Source organism: Osmerus mordax, chromosome 3 (genome assembly GCF_038355195.1).
Source record: "Osmerus mordax isolate fOsmMor3 chromosome 3, fOsmMor3.pri, whole genome shotgun sequence".
In the NCBI taxonomy this organism is placed as follows: Eukaryota; Metazoa; Chordata; class Actinopteri; order Osmeriformes; family Osmeridae; genus Osmerus; species Osmerus mordax.
In genome coordinates, this window is record NC_090052.1 from 5,135,716 (window position 1) to 5,153,438 (window position 17,723).

Genomic DNA, 17,723 nt, shown 5'->3' on the forward strand with positions numbered 1-17,723 from the left:
GTCTGAAACTTTCATCAGTTCTAACAGGGCTTGTGCTGTCTGGAAAAGTCATTCTACCATCTACATGAACCCCATGTAATGTGCACTTATCACAGCCTGCATATCCAGTGTGATATTTTATGGCTTTTATGTATGCTCGGGCAGGAGCATCACACATCACTGGGTGTTATTTTTATAAACAGTGTTTTTCCTTTAAACGTAAAGCCAGCTGCTAAGATTTGTATCTCTGTCACTAGATCTCTCAAGTATTCTCCCAGAGGAAGAGGTTTTGATTTGCCACCAAACAAAGCAATCAAGCAAGGTTTTTTTAATCCTTGCACTAACCCCAAAATTGGCCACAACTGGATACATGAACTCTTGTAAAGAGGCAGCCCGTCAAAATTTAATTGTAGTTTGATTGTGTGCCGATCTGGAATTTTCAACCAAGTATTATTCAAGAAACGTGACAGAGCATTTACAATCCCAAAGTAAAAGTATATTCACCACCTGCAACTTGTTTGATTAAGTAATTTCTATTAGTATGGAGGAGTGTTTTTGCATCCTTAGGTAGTGATGGGTGGTGATGCCTTAACACTGACAACAAGGCAGTCAATGCAACTAAAGTGATACTGTACTCAGCCCAGTTCATCAAGCTAGAAATTAGAGTTGGCTGTTGAATTTCATCATCGCTCTCAACCACATTTTCAAAGTCACCCACTGTCTCAGGATAGGCCTCTGCTGTGCACTCAGCGACCATCTCCTCCAAATTCTGACCACTATGATCATCATTTTCCACTTCATCACACTCAGCAACTTGTTCAACACAATCAGGATAAGCACTTTCAACAGGATCATTAACTTCATCTACAGATGTAAGACTATCTGTAAAGTATGATTCTAAACGTGTCTTGACTGTGGCTGTTGACTTTCTTCGCAGATTTGATGACTTAACGTATTCAGAATAACGCTCAGTCATTATGGCCAAAGGGTAGACTACAGATGGTAAAGGAGATTAAATTTGTGACAACTAAGAAGTCCAGATGTGCAGATGAACTTCAGAGCACCAGTCTTGGGCAAAACATTGAAAAAACATAAAAATTATGAACTTACAGTAGCCTACAAGGTTCCTTTGCCGATTGCGTTGGGCCTAGGGGTTAAACACATGAAGAAAATAAATGGATTGACCAAAATACACTTTGGAATTAAATATTGCTAAATGAGCTGATATCTTTCTACTTCTGTTGACTTACAACAAAAATGACTGCTCCCTTTGATTCCTGAGGCTGTTTCTGTGGTCAATTGTGTTGGGCCTAGAAGTTAAACACATAGACAATTAGTAACATGAAGAAATTGATTGACCAAAATACCCTTTAGAATTAAATATTGCTAAATGAGCTGATATGTTTCTAATTCTGTTGACTTACAACAAAAACGACTGCTCCCTTTGATTCCTGAGGCTGTTTCTGTGGTCAATTGTGTTGGGCCTAGAAGTTAAACACATAGACAATTAGTAACACGTTTAAGCATTTCATTTATCATTTGAGAATGTCATTTATTGTTTCATTTTGACAGGAATAATCTTCCATAGGCTACTCCTTCTGATGTGAACATAAATTACCTTTTAAAGTGGGCGCCTCTGACTTGAGCGCGAATCTCCTGCTCGAGAGGACGTTCTCGAGCAGTTTTGTAACCAGCATCAAGTCAGAGGCGATTATGGCTACCAACACATTATACAACGAATACAGATCGTTTTCATCCGCTGCTTTCTTCAATACTCACTCAAATAAGCGGACGATCCGCTTACTTGAATGAGTATTGAACGTTTCTTGTGTTAAAGTGTACAAGTGGCTATCGAGTTTTCACCCGCTTCTGTAACATGTTAGACATATATCGACTAAAAAGATGCATCTCAAAATGAAGCAAAGTAACTATTGATATCTCTCTATTAGAGGATGGTGGTAGGCTACTGTAACAAGTCAATCCAAACCTGACACATTGTAGCTAGCTAGCTGCAACACATCATTAGACTAGTAGGCTAGCTTACTATTACTAGTAAGCTAAATATCATAAACTTTATTTAACGTAAGATAGACTTAGCAACACATTATTATTGTAGTATTAAATATCCCGAATATAGTGTATTTTTCTATTTAAATGGCCTTACCTGACAACGAACTGCTCCCTCTAATGACCGTTAACAGAATGACAGTTGAAAAATGTGAGCGCCTCTCACACACAGGCGCTGGATGGGTGCGCGAGTAGATGAGCGCCTCTCACACACAGGCGCTGGATGGGTGCGCGAGTAGCCTATATTCCCGCGGCCAATTCAAATTGTGTTGTTTTTCAAATTTTGTGCAACATATGATACATGATACGTATATCAAGAATACGATACACACAAAAATGATCCTTATTTTTATTTTTTTGGAAATAGGCCCTACAGAACAGAACAAGCTTAACCCACAACTCCCAACACTCAAATAAACTGGTCCAGATAACTCCATAATTTGGTCAAAATATGCCAGTTCTCGGCCGCAATCGGCCCATGTCCGCACATCCAAAACCTAGCCAAATCTGGCAACCTATTCTGGGCCAGAGCCGGCTCAATTTAGGCGATCCGATGCCAGACCACACTTACGCCGACACGCAATCGGCCCGATTCGGCTGGCTACCTGGGAGCCTAATATCAAGTTAGCGGTTTGCACTAATTATAGCAGAGATACCTCTGGAAAAGTTATCTAGTATAATTATAACAAGCACACAGAACTGAGTGATGAACTGCTGGCGGCGGTGGATGGTCCAGGTGCGACCGGAGGATGAACGGCCGGGGGGGGGGGGGGGGGGGGCGATGCTCGGTACGGCTTCGCGCTGCAAGAGAAGCCGTGTGTTGGTGAACCCCGTCTGTCTCTGTTCCATGTTAAAACTGTCCGCCGTGAAATGGTCAGTGGCGCAGAGGCGGCTGTTGGAGTTTGTCCGAAGCTTTCCATGAGCGTGGCTCTTCACAAAATCTATCCACCTATTTTTCCTTTATCAACAGGGAACTTAAATGGCGTTGCAGCGCAGCTGGAGTTCTTGCATCCAGGGAAGGTGCAGTTGGTGGTGGGAGACATCATGAAGCTAGCTAGCTAGCTGATGTAAGCTACAATAACAGTACAGTATTTTTTGCCCATTAAAACCTGATCTGAAAACGGAAGCGAAACTGTTCTTCGGTCTAACTCCACATTTCAGTGCGACAAAGTATTAGCGCTTTGCACATGCTTTCAGGAACTCATTTCACACGTACTTAGAAGCAAAACATGGAATTTACTTTACAGAATCTTGAAGCTTTTAAAACAGGTAAATTGAAGTGTCTATGGCAAGTCAGACTTAAAGTTACATTTATGTCTAAGACTAGGCCCCTGAAAATGGACACCCCTGCAGCCAATCAGAATCGAGTATTCACCCAGACCATGGTATAAAGCTTGTTAATTGAACCGATTATCATACGACTATAAGACAGCAAACTATGCAGCAAGCGTATCCATGTTAGCAAGGCCAAGGTTATGTTAGACATTGACTAGCTAGCTTGCTAAACATTAGCCTAGGAAACACTTAAAATTCCTAAACATGGATCCTGCCATTCTCAAGAATATTCAATCATGTATGATAATCGGCTTACAGTTTTTCTCAGTCGCTTTGGTGCATTTCTCACACCACTATTTACATTTGCACAACAGTTAGTTCAACCTCCACAACATTTAGTCATTTGTGCACATCATAGTAGCAGTTTCTCATTCCTTCCAACAAATTGCAAGTGGTTTTGGACATGCATCAATTGCTTTCATACAACTCTGCTGTTTTATAACATTATCATTTGCTTATGTCATGTCAGTCAAAATTAACTATACTTGTGAATGCTGAATAGTCATTCCATATAAAACTAATAGTCCTCATTTCATTGTTCGAGTCATTATATACAAAAATGTTGAACTAGTTGTCAAAATCTGTCAAGCAAATTTTACAAAGTTTTTTTAAATCTTTTTTTTCCAAAGGGAGTTTATATTTGTTATAAATAAGGGTGTTTTTTTTCGTTTGCACAATGCTGTGAACAAATTAGAATTGCAAAGAGCATATGCAGTAAAAATCTGAAACATACATATTCAGTGTCTAATGTGTAACTTTACTTCAAATGGCTGTGCAAATAGTATATAGTGCTGTCTTGAGCATTTTCAGGTAGTGTCACCAAGATCTGACTTTTTTGCATTGGAAAACATTTACAGAGTAAACTGTCATAATGAAAACATGACAAAGCCAAATGGCTTTTCTACAAATTCCCCAAAGCCATTTGGAAGTCCCGATATCTGTTGTCGGGACTTTTCATCTTGATGACACTGACACTTTCATTGACATGAATAATTGCTTTTGAGGAATTAGTTATCCATTTTGAGCAAGTGACACGCTTTTGCAGGTTATCAACTAGCCTAGGTTTTGCAGTTTGTACTAATTGTTTTGAGAACTGCATTAACTGTTGTGCAAATGTAAATAGTGATGTGAGAAATGCACCAAAGCGACTGAGAAAAATTGTAATAAGATCAACAAGCTATTTCACTTACATTTGGTGGGCAGATACCAGACGATTGTTGTTACCAGGGTTGTTGTAGTCCACATAGACCCATTAATGTGATTGGATAACATTGGAAGAGACATCTGATAGGCTGCAGAGAAAATCTTTTAGAGAAAATGCATTTGTGAATCTAAGTGCGTCGGGAAAGTTAAAAAAAATCCACACTCAAATGCAGGGATTTGTAACTCGTGTTCATCTGATTTGAAACTCGTGATCGTCAGGTTGCAAATAAATGTAATGGAGTCATTTATTTGTGAATCACAAAATACATTTGTGAATAGCGTGACATTTATTTGTGAATCACAAAATACATTTGTGAATTGCGTGACATTTCTTTGTGTATTATGAAACTGATCTAACTCAAGGCGATGTGACACTAGGGTAAAGGTCTGCGGACGCACCTACCACACAGGAATGCTGCTACACTAGGTGTTTCTGTATGTTTAATCCTTCTATAATTGAAGCTTTCTAAAAAGCTTTGGCACGAGATGGTGTAATGGCTACAATGCTGACGTATAGTACTAAGCCACTCATCCCATTGTGACGTGTGGTCTTTGTTTTCAGTCAGACACAGCTTCTGCATTTTGTATTTTCAATCATCAAATAATATTTTGCCTCCAAACACACTGCATCTGAAATATTGGCCAAACAATTACCATAAATAATTGTAGAAATGGAGGTGCCTGAAATAGCACTTATGTGTTATGCATTCACATGTCGCTAGATAGATAGATAGATAGATACTTTATTAATCCCGTGGGGAAATTCAGGTATCTCTCACAGCTCTCATACTAACAACCACAGACAATATGTACAGACAACACGATACAATACAAACAGACCACACAACAAGGCCATGTACAGAGTAGATAAGATAAAAACGTAGAATAGGGTGCTGAGCTGCCCGCTACGGAGGCTGCTGGACTGTCCTGCCAGGACACGGCGGAGGTGATGACCGACACCGCCCACAATGGCCAAGAGCTTGCCCCGCATCTGTATCTTCACAACAGTCACCGCCTTCCTGACCAGTTTGTCCAGCCTTGGTGTATCCCTTCCAAGGGCGTAGGTTTGCATAGAGACCATAGGGACTAGTCACGACCAAAGTTTGGGAAAGACACAATCGTCCCCACCAATATTTTGTTAATTTTCGAAAAAAATATCTATTTGCAAAACTCATTCGTATTATTATCTATACTATGTTCGTCGCCGAGAAAAGTGATAAATACATTTCCAAGTTAACCAATGCGCCCTCGAGCCTGCGAGACAAGATGTCATTTAAGTTAATTGGCTGAAGTGGCAGTCAGAAATACTTCATGAATCGTGACTTGCAGAAAGAGATCTGGCAGTACGCCAGGAAAGCCTCATATTAGTATTTCGTTTGGTCTCAGCATTGATATTTTTGACCCTTTTGTGGTTTACAGATAGGAAAATGTCACCTAAAAATAAAAGAGATATCAGAAGTTTTTTCACCACCCAGAGAGTAAGTAGCTATAAAGAAGGTCGTTGTTAGTTAGCTAGTAGGAAAACTACACACATAGTGCAAACCTGCTATCCTTACATCGCCACCCATTGTACAATGGAAACATGTTTTGAAAGTTATTAGTGTAGTAGAGCATGTAACTTTTGCCTGTATTAAATCTATCCCTATCGTCTGCAATCTTTCGATCAGTGTGTTCTTGTTGAAGCCAGAATGATAAAGCTAACCTACCCACATAATGGGACCGTGCTAGTTTAGCCTAGTACCAGCAGGCTACCCAGCTAACACATGACGTTGCGGCAACGTTGCCAGTAAGTGCTCAGTTGGTAACCCGCGACGTTACCTTCTGGCAACGTCGTGGCAACGTCGTATAGCAGCTCAAAGCTATATTAGCTTGAGTTAACTGATAATAAGTAGCCCTATATGATCCCTTGGATAGTAATATGCCTATCCCTGTCATCTCGACAAATGTCAGCAGTCAAATAAGCATGGTTAGTGTCTGTATTAAATTGATAAAATACTGTGCAGGAAAAACAGCACCCTGAAGCTACAGATGTAGAGCAGGTTGGTGATGAATCAGCATCAGGGGTTCAGGTGAGAAGTTGAATTGTCCATTTTGGTAAAGATTGCATTAAATTGCAGTTTTTTAAGGGATGTTTAGACAATGTTACTCATGAATGTTATCATTCACACTTAGACTTGTAGATATTAAAAAGGTGCTATAAATTGGTATGCCCAAATGTATGCATCATATATGATTTCATTGCTCAGAAGTTCAGTACAGATGATGTAGGCCTAGTACAGCTCCATAAAACCTGAACCAATTACCTACATATCAACAAAAAAATCTGAACAAACAAGTGTCCCTACCAAAGCTGAGACCAAACGCCCTTGATTCAGCTTTGCTCCAGCTCTGCACCCGCGGATCGGCTTTCGAAGCTCCGCAGTTTAGCAGTCCCTCGCCACGTCATGGCAAACAACTCATCCAATCAAATCAAATAATGCCGGTAGTGTCCGCTGCTCCGGCTGGCCCCAAAAAAACACGTCCAACCGGCCAAGCGAGACCACGAAAAAAACATTCGTGCAGGTAGATAAGCACACCATCCCAACACAAACAAACCCACCACAACAGAACAAAAACAAAGTCAAGTAAAAGTCGAGAAAACAGCAAAAAAACGAGGAAGAGGTGCTGAGACAGCTGCAACTCACAGCAATGGCAACTGCAACTGGCAACTGCAATGTCAATTGATTGTCTCATTCATTATGGATTTGTCTCCATGAAAAATAGTACCAGATGAGAAAGTTGTGTTGGGTTTAGGAGTATGCGTTGTGTGTTTCCACCAACAGTGTGGCATTAGTCATGTTATGATATTTCTACACTTGTCAATTGTGAGAGGGGAGATAAGAAACAACCGACAAGAATAATGACGCCGTGGCTACACCAAGCACGGAAATTTTGCCTTGCGGACGCAGTGTGGACTCAGCAGAGTTCTAATACATTGTAAGCAATGAGAGTGGCTACACCAGACGCGAAAACGAAATTTCCGTGCGGAAATTTCCGTGCGGAAAATGTATAAATTTACATTTAGCAGACGCTCTTATCCAGAGCGACTTACAGTAAGTACAGGGACATTCCCCCGAGGCAAGTAGGGTGAAGTGTCTTGCTCAAGGACACAGCGTCAGTTTGCATGACCGGGAATCGAACTGGCAACCTTCGGATTACTAGCCCGATTCCCTCACCACTCAGCCACCTGACTCCCATGTAAATAGACTGGCTTCTATTTTTATTATTTTCCGCAAGGTTTGCGTGGCCCTTTTTACATAGAGTCTGGTAAACAAACACAGAAAAACAGATAACGGATTCATCTTAAATGTAAATCTTTGACGCGTCCAGTGTAGCCGGCGAAATAAAAGATCCGCTCCGTGAACGTTCTTTTTCCGCGCGTCAGAATTTCCGCGCTTGGTGTAGCCGTAGCGTGAGGCAGTATAGTTTTCAAAGTCTATATGTTTTCAAAGTCTCTTCTGTTGAAAGAGACAGATAAGGATAGGATATGTGACAACACAGATGTTAATACAGAGTGGAACACAACAGAAACTAGGTATATGGCCACAGGAAATGCATAATTAAACCATAACCAAGTGATGAACCTACCAGGTGTATGGGTTATAAGCCCAGATGCAGGGGAAAACATAGGCAATACAGTTTAAGAGATGTGCTCTACAAGCAGTGAAGGTGTTACATGATTGCAGTACAAAGATTGGGATTGATTAACATGGATATGAGTTCAGTACATCGTGGGAAATTTTCCCACAGTGTAAGACACATCCACAAGACATATCCACAAGATCAACCAAGGTTATGGTTTGAGAGAGTTTAGAGTTTTATAAAAATGTGTAGAGGAAACAGGTATTTCAGGTTTCTCTGACAGGTGAGCCCGCAAAGAGGAAGAGGTTTGTGTATAGAGGGAGGAGTGGAAAAGTTTTGTTTAAAAGGACCGCATATCTTTAACAATTTACAAACTGAAACATGGCAGTCTGCAAAGCACTATGCTGGACTCTGTTGGTTGCCTTCCTGGCAAAAGGTAAGTTCTCCTTTTATTCTAATGTGGTACTAAAGTACTTAAACCAGCAACACTGATTTACTGATCACATGAATACTCATATGTATCCATTTATTGGCACAACAAGCACAATACTTATAATACTTAAGGTCTGTCCATATTCCCATTTCCCTTATGTATATTTTGTAGTTATGTATATTTTATATTTTTCGGTTATTTTTGTTTTTTTTATATTTTAACTAAGTAGATGTTGCGTGCAATGTCACAAGAATTTCGTTGTTCAGAATGATGCATCTTATTCGGTGCATTTGACAATAAAGAGACTTTGACTTTGAAGTGATATAACTGAAAACTTTATCATTACAGTTTTACAATGGTATATGTAGGCCATTTAGACATTAAACAAATACTTTGAATTGTTTCACAATGTGCTTGATGAGTGTCACGATCCCAGGTAGATCCCAGATAGGGAAGAGGACCCATACGCAGAGAGTACACAGTGATGTGTTTTATTTTTCCCAAAAGGACAAGGCAAGAATCATAGACAAACAGAAACAGGTCGCTAATCCACAAGGAAAAAATGAATCCAAAGGGCTAGGCAATATTCGATGTCAAAAATACAGGGCAAAGGTCTATACACAATCTAAATATTCAAATATCTGTAGGCTCAGTACATCGCTAAACAACCAAATGACAGCCAGAACACAGAACCTAGAAACGAAATACTAGACAGTGAAAAACCAAAACCCACACAATCAGGTTGAAATTATTATTATTATTAAAAGTTTGTTTTGGGGACTGATATCTGAGTTTTTAATAGGAATCACTATAAACTAAAAAAAGAATAAATAGAGTTACATGTATAAAAAGTATTTCCAACCACCCAATTAATTCTAGAATTTTCATTGGTAAACAATAATATGTGACAAATGTATCTGGCCATAGTAAAGTGTTGAATGACATTCTTTTCAATGGTAAATTGTAAAAATACTTGTTGGCGGTAGCATCTTACATGTCTGTTTTGTATCCCTGGATGCGTGAATTTTGAAGTACAGCTCCGGAAAAATCAAAACCAGCGCATGTTTTTATTTCATACAATTGTTCTGGTGATGAACAGAAGGGTAAAATATGCATTGGCCTCTTACATTTTACCCTTCAGTTCCTCACAAAAAATTGTCCTTCTCAACTTTTGAAAAAATGACAGACAAAGTTACAGTGGTCTCCAGCTTTTTCCAGAGCTGTATATTTTGCATAGACCGCTGATTTGCATGTGAGATATGGACTCATCAGCCACTTCGAAGACTACATGTTGTCTAGCGCTTTAAGAAAACAGAATTTTAGAGAACAATAGAGGCAATAGAGAACAATAGAGGTGTTACAACATTCCAGCGTCATTATAGGCTTACTCAGAGATAAGATCTGATTTTGCGGGACTGAAGCAAATACAATTTAATTTGTTGACAGGCAGAGAGAGTAAAGGAAGGACATAGAGAAGGATCTCAAGGTCCTTGCCAACTGTTACAACTGTATGTTCTTAACCTAGCAGGAGCGTTTCTGACATTCATGTGAAGATAAATCTAAACTAAATACCTGGTGTTATGCCTTTTTCAGGGTGTTACTCTCAGTTGAATGGTAAGTTTATTTTCAATCAATCTTTTCATTTCTACGGTCTTAATCATATTCACAATACTTGGACAATGGATGAACAATGGATCACGGTCTACATAAAGGTCATTTCAATAGAACTGGTGTATGTTGACCATGCATTGGCTGAGCCCTAGAATGTAGGGCGAGGGTCTTAAAAGCAAGGCTTCAAGGCTGACATACTTTATAAATGACAGCAAAGGAAGATGCATACTGTCCACCGCAAAAAAAAGATTTTTTTTTAGTAAATCTTGTGTATTCTCTTGAAAATATTATAATACTTAGGCTACATAAGGATAATAACACAACACCCTTTTGCTGTCAGTGTGTGGCCAGGCTGCACTCAACTCCAAGATTGTGGGTGGTCAGGATGCCCCAGTGGGAGGCTGGCCCTGGCAGGTGAGTCTACAACGATCAGCCTTCCATTTTTGTGGAGGATCTCTCATCAACAACCAGTGGGTTCTGACTGCTGCTCACTGTTTCCCCAAGTAAGGATTCATACAAATCTACAGTACCATTTTGTGTTTAACCAAAACATTTTCTACATTTATTTGTGATATACTTAACAACTACCCACCCCTCCCCCAGCACCAACCCATCAAATCTGCAGGTCATCTTGGGAGCTAAGAGCCTGGATCAACCCAATCAAAACCAGGTGTCCAGCTCAGTAGCAGAGATCATCTGCAATCCCAACTATGATGACAGGACCAGCGACAATGATATGTGTCTGCTGAAGCTGTCCTCTGCTGTGACTTTTACCAACTATATCCAGCCTGTCTGCTTAGCAGCACCTGGCAGCACCTACAATGCAGGCATTGTCAGCTGGGTCACTGGTTGGGGGACTATTAATTCAGATGGTGAGCACTCATGAGGTATCTTAAAATACTAGACAACTGTATTACAGACCTAGATTAAAGATCTCCAAATAAAGATAATCAATACCTTGAATACGTTTCCATTGACTGGAAATGTACATTTACTACAGTATTACTAGTCACATGAGTTTGACAGATTTAGCTAATTTTCTTAAGTGAAAGTCCAACATATAAATTAAGTCAATATTTTTGTAGGCATATAGTGTAGTATACAATTCTAGGAAGACTAAAACATTAGTTTTACTGATATACAGGGAAAGGAACAAAAATTTGAACTTACAATTATGAATCTTAAAGTTTCTGATACATTTAATACTGATTAAATGAAGTCTGTTTCCGCAGTAAGCCTCCCCTCCCCTAGGAATCTCCAGGAAGTAGATGTGCCTATAGTGGGGAACAGACAGTGCAACTGTAACTATGGAGTGGGCTCTATCACAGACAACATGTTGTGTGCTGGTTTAACAGCTGGAGGAAAGGACTCCTGTCAGGTAATATGCTACTTAATGTAACTCTTTTGATAATTGATCATTAATAAACATAAATTTTTATATTGCTTAAAAAATGATAATCCCTGACATTGTTAAACCCTCTCCAGGGTGACTCGGGGGGTCCCTTGGTCAGCAAACAGGATGGTCGCTGGATCCAGTCTGGAGTGGTGAGTTTTGGCAAAGGCTGTGCTCTGGCCAAATTCCCAGGAGTCTATGCCAGAGTATCCAAGTACCAGACATGGATCAACAGCATAATCACCAGCAGCCAGCCAGGATTTGTTACTTTCAGCTCTAGTGGAACTGACTCTGACCTAAGTACCACCTGCACTGACTTACCACCAGCCAACAATGGAGCTTCCCCAGCTCAGGCCTCCTTCTCTTCTCTCCTTCTCTTGTCCCTCAACGGTGTCTTGTTTTTCCTCAAATAAGGTTTGATGAACCAGAACACTGCCACAAAAGTTTAGAATTCCATTACATGTTTCTAGGAAGTTTGCTTTCAGTCATGAATGTTTACAACCTATTTTGCCCTAAATCATTCAGGACATTTTGTCAGTGACACAGAAAACATACTCAGGAATTGTTATTTTTTTATTATAAAGGGCTGATGTATTTAAGCAATGATAGGATTCCACAAATTACATTTACATTTAGTCATTTAGCAGACGCTCTTATCCAGAGCGACTTACAGTAAGTACAGGACAGTAAGTACAGGGACATTCTCACGAGTAGGGTGAAGTGCCTTGCCCAAGGACACAATGTCAGTTGGCATGACCGGGAATCAAACTGGCAACCTTCGGATTACTAGCCCGATTCCCTCACCGCTCAGCCACCTGACTCCCCGGACAAATATTTTCTTACAAGAAAATGTTTCTAGTCAAGCAATGCAGTTAAATTGGAATAAGCTTTGTCAGATTCAGTTTGTCATTTTTTTCACAGTACATATAGTCAAAGATTATGTATTCTTTCAATTTTTTTTAATGTATTTCACAGATTTGAATGACTAGCAGCACTAAAACCAACCTGTGTCATAGTAATCGGCACTGCATTCACCATGTTGCTCTTTTGAGGGTCTACCTCATCTGCAGCCACAACTAAAGTGTACTGAATCTCTCTAGAAGATTATGGTATACTCAAGCTATTTCTTATCAGGGATATACTGCACATATACGTATTCCATAATCGAAGAGAGTTGTGGTTGTCTTTATGAAGGATTTCCAGTTTTCTGATTTTTTGTTTAGATGATTTATTATTTTATTATGAAAGAGTTTTACTGTAAAAGTCATTTCTGAGATTTCATGGCTTAGATATTGCACCTGCAGTTTCACAAATGTTATGTTTACATCATAAATTAATTTAGCAGACACTTTTATCCCCAGCAATGTATGAAGTCAATGGCTGGATTGCACTGTGTTTATATCAATCTAAAGTTTCCTTGAGCATGTCATTGGACCTTTCAGACACACGTAGCCTACTCAACAAACGATAGGATGCAAATTTAAGGGAAATAACAAATGTCATCACTGGCTATTGGTGGGACATACAGAATAGATCATTTTACAAGCAAGTTTTAAAAACATTTCCTTGCATGTATGGTTAGCACATAATGAAAGATATACAGTTATAAAAACGATTTTACACTGATTCAAATCACTATAACAATTGTGTTTCTGTATTGCCATTTCAACATTTTAATTAACATAATTTTAATAAATTAAAACAAGCTATGCTGACTAAACATAATAATTTAATCAGAAAGGTGTTAAATGTATTTCTGAAATGTAGTTAACCAAGTGGGTAGTGACCGAAAGAACGAGATCGCGAATACAAGCGGCCGAAATGAGTTTTCTCCGCAGGGTGTCCGGGCTCTCCCTTAGAGATAGGGTGAGAAGCTCGGCCATCCGGGAGGGGCTCAGAGTAGAACCGCTGCCCCGGGGAAGACCCAGGACACGCTGGAGGGACTAGGTCTCTCGGCTGGCCTGGGAACGCCTCGGGGTCCCCCAGGAAGAGCTGGTGGAAGTGGCCGGGGAGAGGAAAGTCTGGGCCTCCCTGCTTAGGTTGCTGCCCCCGCGACCCGACCTCCGGACAAGCGGAAGATGATGGATGGATGGATAGTTAACCAAGTATAACATTTCATTTGGGTTATAATCACAATTAGATCATTTTCTTATTAAATTAATACATCTACACACTAATGATAAAATATGATTGTTTCATCTGTATTAAAACATTATTCACTAACCTGCGAGTAGTTTTGTTGTAATTATTTGGCTTTTCATTCAAATTGTTACTGACAATTTGAGCACTTCCCGGGAATTAAATTCTTAAGGTATCAACACACATTGAGACAACCTATCAATTAACTATTGGTAGACGTTTTACTAGGGTTGGGTTTTTGGCCCCCACGTTTCATTTTGTCGGCCGGTCATTCAGTGGAGAGGCAATAGGCTAGAACAAACTTTTTGGGCTTTAAATTAGAGCTTGAAATTCAACCAGTCAGCCTGTATCCACGTGATAGGCTCAACCGGGGGAGTATCACCGATGGTGCGGAAGAAACCTCTTGCAAATGAGCAATTTTATCTACGGAAAAATACCACCAAGAGATGGCAAGGATACTCGTAAGGCATGATTCTTAAAGTTAGGACCGATGTTCTTGCAAAATTTGGAACCGGTTCTAAAACGGAACCGGTTCTGGATACCCAACCCTACTTTTAAAACAGCCTTGCTGTTGTCTTACCTGTAAAGAAATACTGCTTTACAACTGTCCAGCATACTGATGCTGGGATCAGTTTTGATCTTCACTTCTCACCTTACTATTATCGTATTTTTCGGGAAAAAAGCCGCATTTTCTATAACCCGCACCCCACCAGAATGGGAGCTTTGTGTTTGTAAATCGGATTTGAACCCGAACTGAAATATATGCCGCACTTGATACGGGAACAATCAGGGGCGGTTTTAGGCACTGGCAGCCGCCCGGGGCGCCATGAAGAGAGGGGCGGCATTTTCAGCATTTTTTGTGTTTGGTGTTCCGTGTAACACTGAAAGAAAAAGTCTGTTGGATTTACATAAAAAATTAAATGGACATCGGTTGCACATATTAAAGTTATGTTAACACAAAATGCTATATTCATGTTCTATACATTAAATTATTATTTGTTAAACCAACATGACTTTTTTATATTCATTTTAAATATTTATGTTATGTTAAGTATATTAGATTATCATTTGCTAAACTAACATGATTTCTTTATGTTAAATTAATGCTTTTCTTTAATGTTTAGGATATTCAATTATCATCAGTTATACCAACATAACTTTTTTATGTTAAGTTGACCTAACTTTCATAGGTTAATCGGACACTATTGAGTTTGGTATACTTTATATGTTTAAATTACTTACTGATTTGTAATTCAACCCCCCCCCCCCATTTTACCTACATTTATTTTAAAAAGCACATGGCTATAGACCAACATCTTCACTTATTAATTCAAGACAGTGCTAAACATCCATAGCTACTAAAATACAACTTGCTGTGTACCACCTGGGTCATCTAATATGTACAGTAAATCACATCACATTGACAACTCAGTGGAAAAACTAAGTCCAATTTATTAAAACACTGTAAATGGCTACAAGCTGTAATGGTGCGGTGATACACACTGCGGTACACAACATCTTTGAGGTAATAAAAAAAAAAACAGTGTTGAAAATATGCTGTGTGTGTATGGATGTAAGTAAATGTATGTGTGTAAAATGTATGTATGCATGCAGTATGTATATGTAGGTATGTAAATGATCCAAAATGTGTGCAAGTACACAAACAGAATCAGAATCAGAATTCGGTATATTCGCCATGTATGTTATACAAACACGGAATTTACTGTGGCAGGGAGGTGCAAAACACTAAACATATACAGATCTTAGATTAAGTAAAAGTACAAAAGAAGAAGAACTAAACAATCTAAGAATACAACAATTTTAATATAAAATAATATATATAAAAATAAGAATAATGAGCTGCGTGAATGGTCAACATAGTGCAATCGGATACTGAGATAAAGTGGCTTATGCATACTGAATTGCCATTAGATGGACTTATAATAGTTAAATAAGTGAATGAATGTCAATGGGAGTCCTTGGCATCCGAACATTCTGGGCATTCCCGTGATTGGCAGACAGCAGGTTGATTGGCATGTCGGACCCTGCGAACACTACCGGTAAACAACACGTCTTTCTGTGTGGGTCGCTACACTATTTAACAGCTAAGATTCCTTGATGAGATGCCTTATCAATCTAAGTCGCTCTGGATAAGCGCGTCTGCTAAATTACTAAATGTATTTACGTTACAAAAGATGAACACTGCAGTCAGATAGCTACCCTGTTTGCTATTGTATAATGCCTGTTTGAAATACGTATTTCAGAGTAGGGCTAGCCATGATCTAGTAACTTAAAGGCTGGTAGTTGATTGAAGATAATAATGGGGATATGTTTGAGATTGGACTCAAATGTGGGTAATTGGATGTATAGGCCTACATGTTATTTTTGCTTAGGGTTCAATTCAAACATTAAAAGAAAGGGTAAGATAGCAGACTTCTTCAAAAAGCTGAGCAAACAGGATCAGATGGAAATAGACCCCAGTCCTTGCACCACCCCAAGACCTCAGAGCTGCTCCTTCCCGAGGCTACAGGCACCAGGTCAGAGCATACTAGACCGAGGTGAAGTTAGTTTCATATTTGACATTCGACATTCGTCTCACATTCAGAAGACGCTACTTTGCAGCGTCGAGTTAGGGGCCGGGTGAAAATTACCCATACAATTTTGAAAAATGATGACTTTTATAATGATTTTATGACTATAAAACCGCAAACAAACAGCAGAGTATTCCAACAATGTCTGGTATACTTCCACAGCCTTTACTTTTCCAATTTTATTGAAAAAGTAAAGGGTGTGGAAGTAGGCCAGACATTATTAGAATAATCAGGTGTATATTTGAGATTTTTTGACACAAATTTGAAAAAGATATTGAGATTAGCGAGGATGTCATGCTATTTTCAGAGATTAGCGATTAATTGGAATTTTATTAAAAACTTTATTGAAAAGGTAAAGGGTGTGGAAGTAGGCCAGACATTATTAGAATAATCTGGTGTATATTTTAGATTTTTTGACACAAGTTTGAAAAAGATATTGAGATTAGCGAGGATTTCATGCTATTTTCAGAGATTAGCGATTAATTGGAATTTTATTGAAAGAAAAAGTACTTTTACTTGAAAAAGTAAAGGGTGTTGAAGTAGGCCAGACATTATTATAATAATCTGGTGACAGTTTGGTTTTAATATCCATAAAAATATTATAAAAGTCATCATTTTTCAAAATTGTATGGGTAATTTTAACCCGGTCCCTAACTCGACGCTTCAAAGTATCGTCTTCCGAATGTGAGACGAATGTCGAATATGAAACTAACTTCACCTCGCTGCAGACTAGGCAGTCAGTCACATGCCAAGCTTAGCTTGTGTTTGTAGGCCACACATGTACAAAAGTTTTTTTCCGATTAAGCCTCACTTTAAAATGTTGGTTGTTGATTCATGAGTGTTCTTGTTTTGATGGCTGTGGCATTTTTTGTGTGAGTATACACTAATAGTTATGTTTTAATGTAAAAGATTCATCAAAGGATCTAACCTCTAACCTGGTTAGACCCAGATTATATATTCATGAAAACATATTTCTCATATTAATACAAATACATTTTAACAAACAACCCACTAACCCTCAACCAGTTGTACTTGCACAGATATATGCACACTGATTCAGTTGTGTTTTTTCATCCTTGGATCATAGCGCCCATCAAAGATAAGACAAACCAACTTCATGACAAAATGCCAAGGTACTTGATGTTGTTCTCTGTCAACTATTCATATGACTGACTATTCTCTGAAGTACAGAAGGAATTCATTTTGGAGAAAGAGTTAACTGGAATAACCAGATTAGGATCCTCTATACAAAAGTAACCTCTATACATGTAAAAGGGCTATACAAATACATTTTGATTTGAACCAACTGAAACCCATAAGGCACAAAAGGTTCTGAGAAATGAGTCCTTCT

General features: G+C 39.0%; 1 protein-coding gene across 2 annotated transcripts; it reads left to right on the plus strand.

The window, feature by feature from the left end:
• Positions 1-8,571: 8,571 nt before the first annotated feature.
• LOC136940893 (serine protease 27-like) lies at positions 8,572-12,259 on the plus strand. 2 transcript variants are annotated; one of them, XM_067233226.1, is made up of 6 exons: positions 8,572-8,641; positions 10,232-10,252; positions 10,590-10,752; positions 10,853-11,121; positions 11,482-11,627; positions 11,735-12,259. In XM_067233226.1, exons 1-6 carry the CDS (start codon positions 8,587-8,589, stop codon positions 12,053-12,055), a joined length of 975 nt encoding a protein of 324 aa, XP_067089327.1. In that variant the 5' UTR covers positions 8,572-8,586; the 3' UTR covers positions 12,056-12,259. The 2 variants fall into 2 exon arrangements, with proteins under 2 accessions (XP_067089327.1, XP_067089328.1); XM_067233227.1 differs by lacking the exon at positions 10,232-10,252.
• Positions 12,260-17,723: the final 5,464 nt, after the last annotated feature.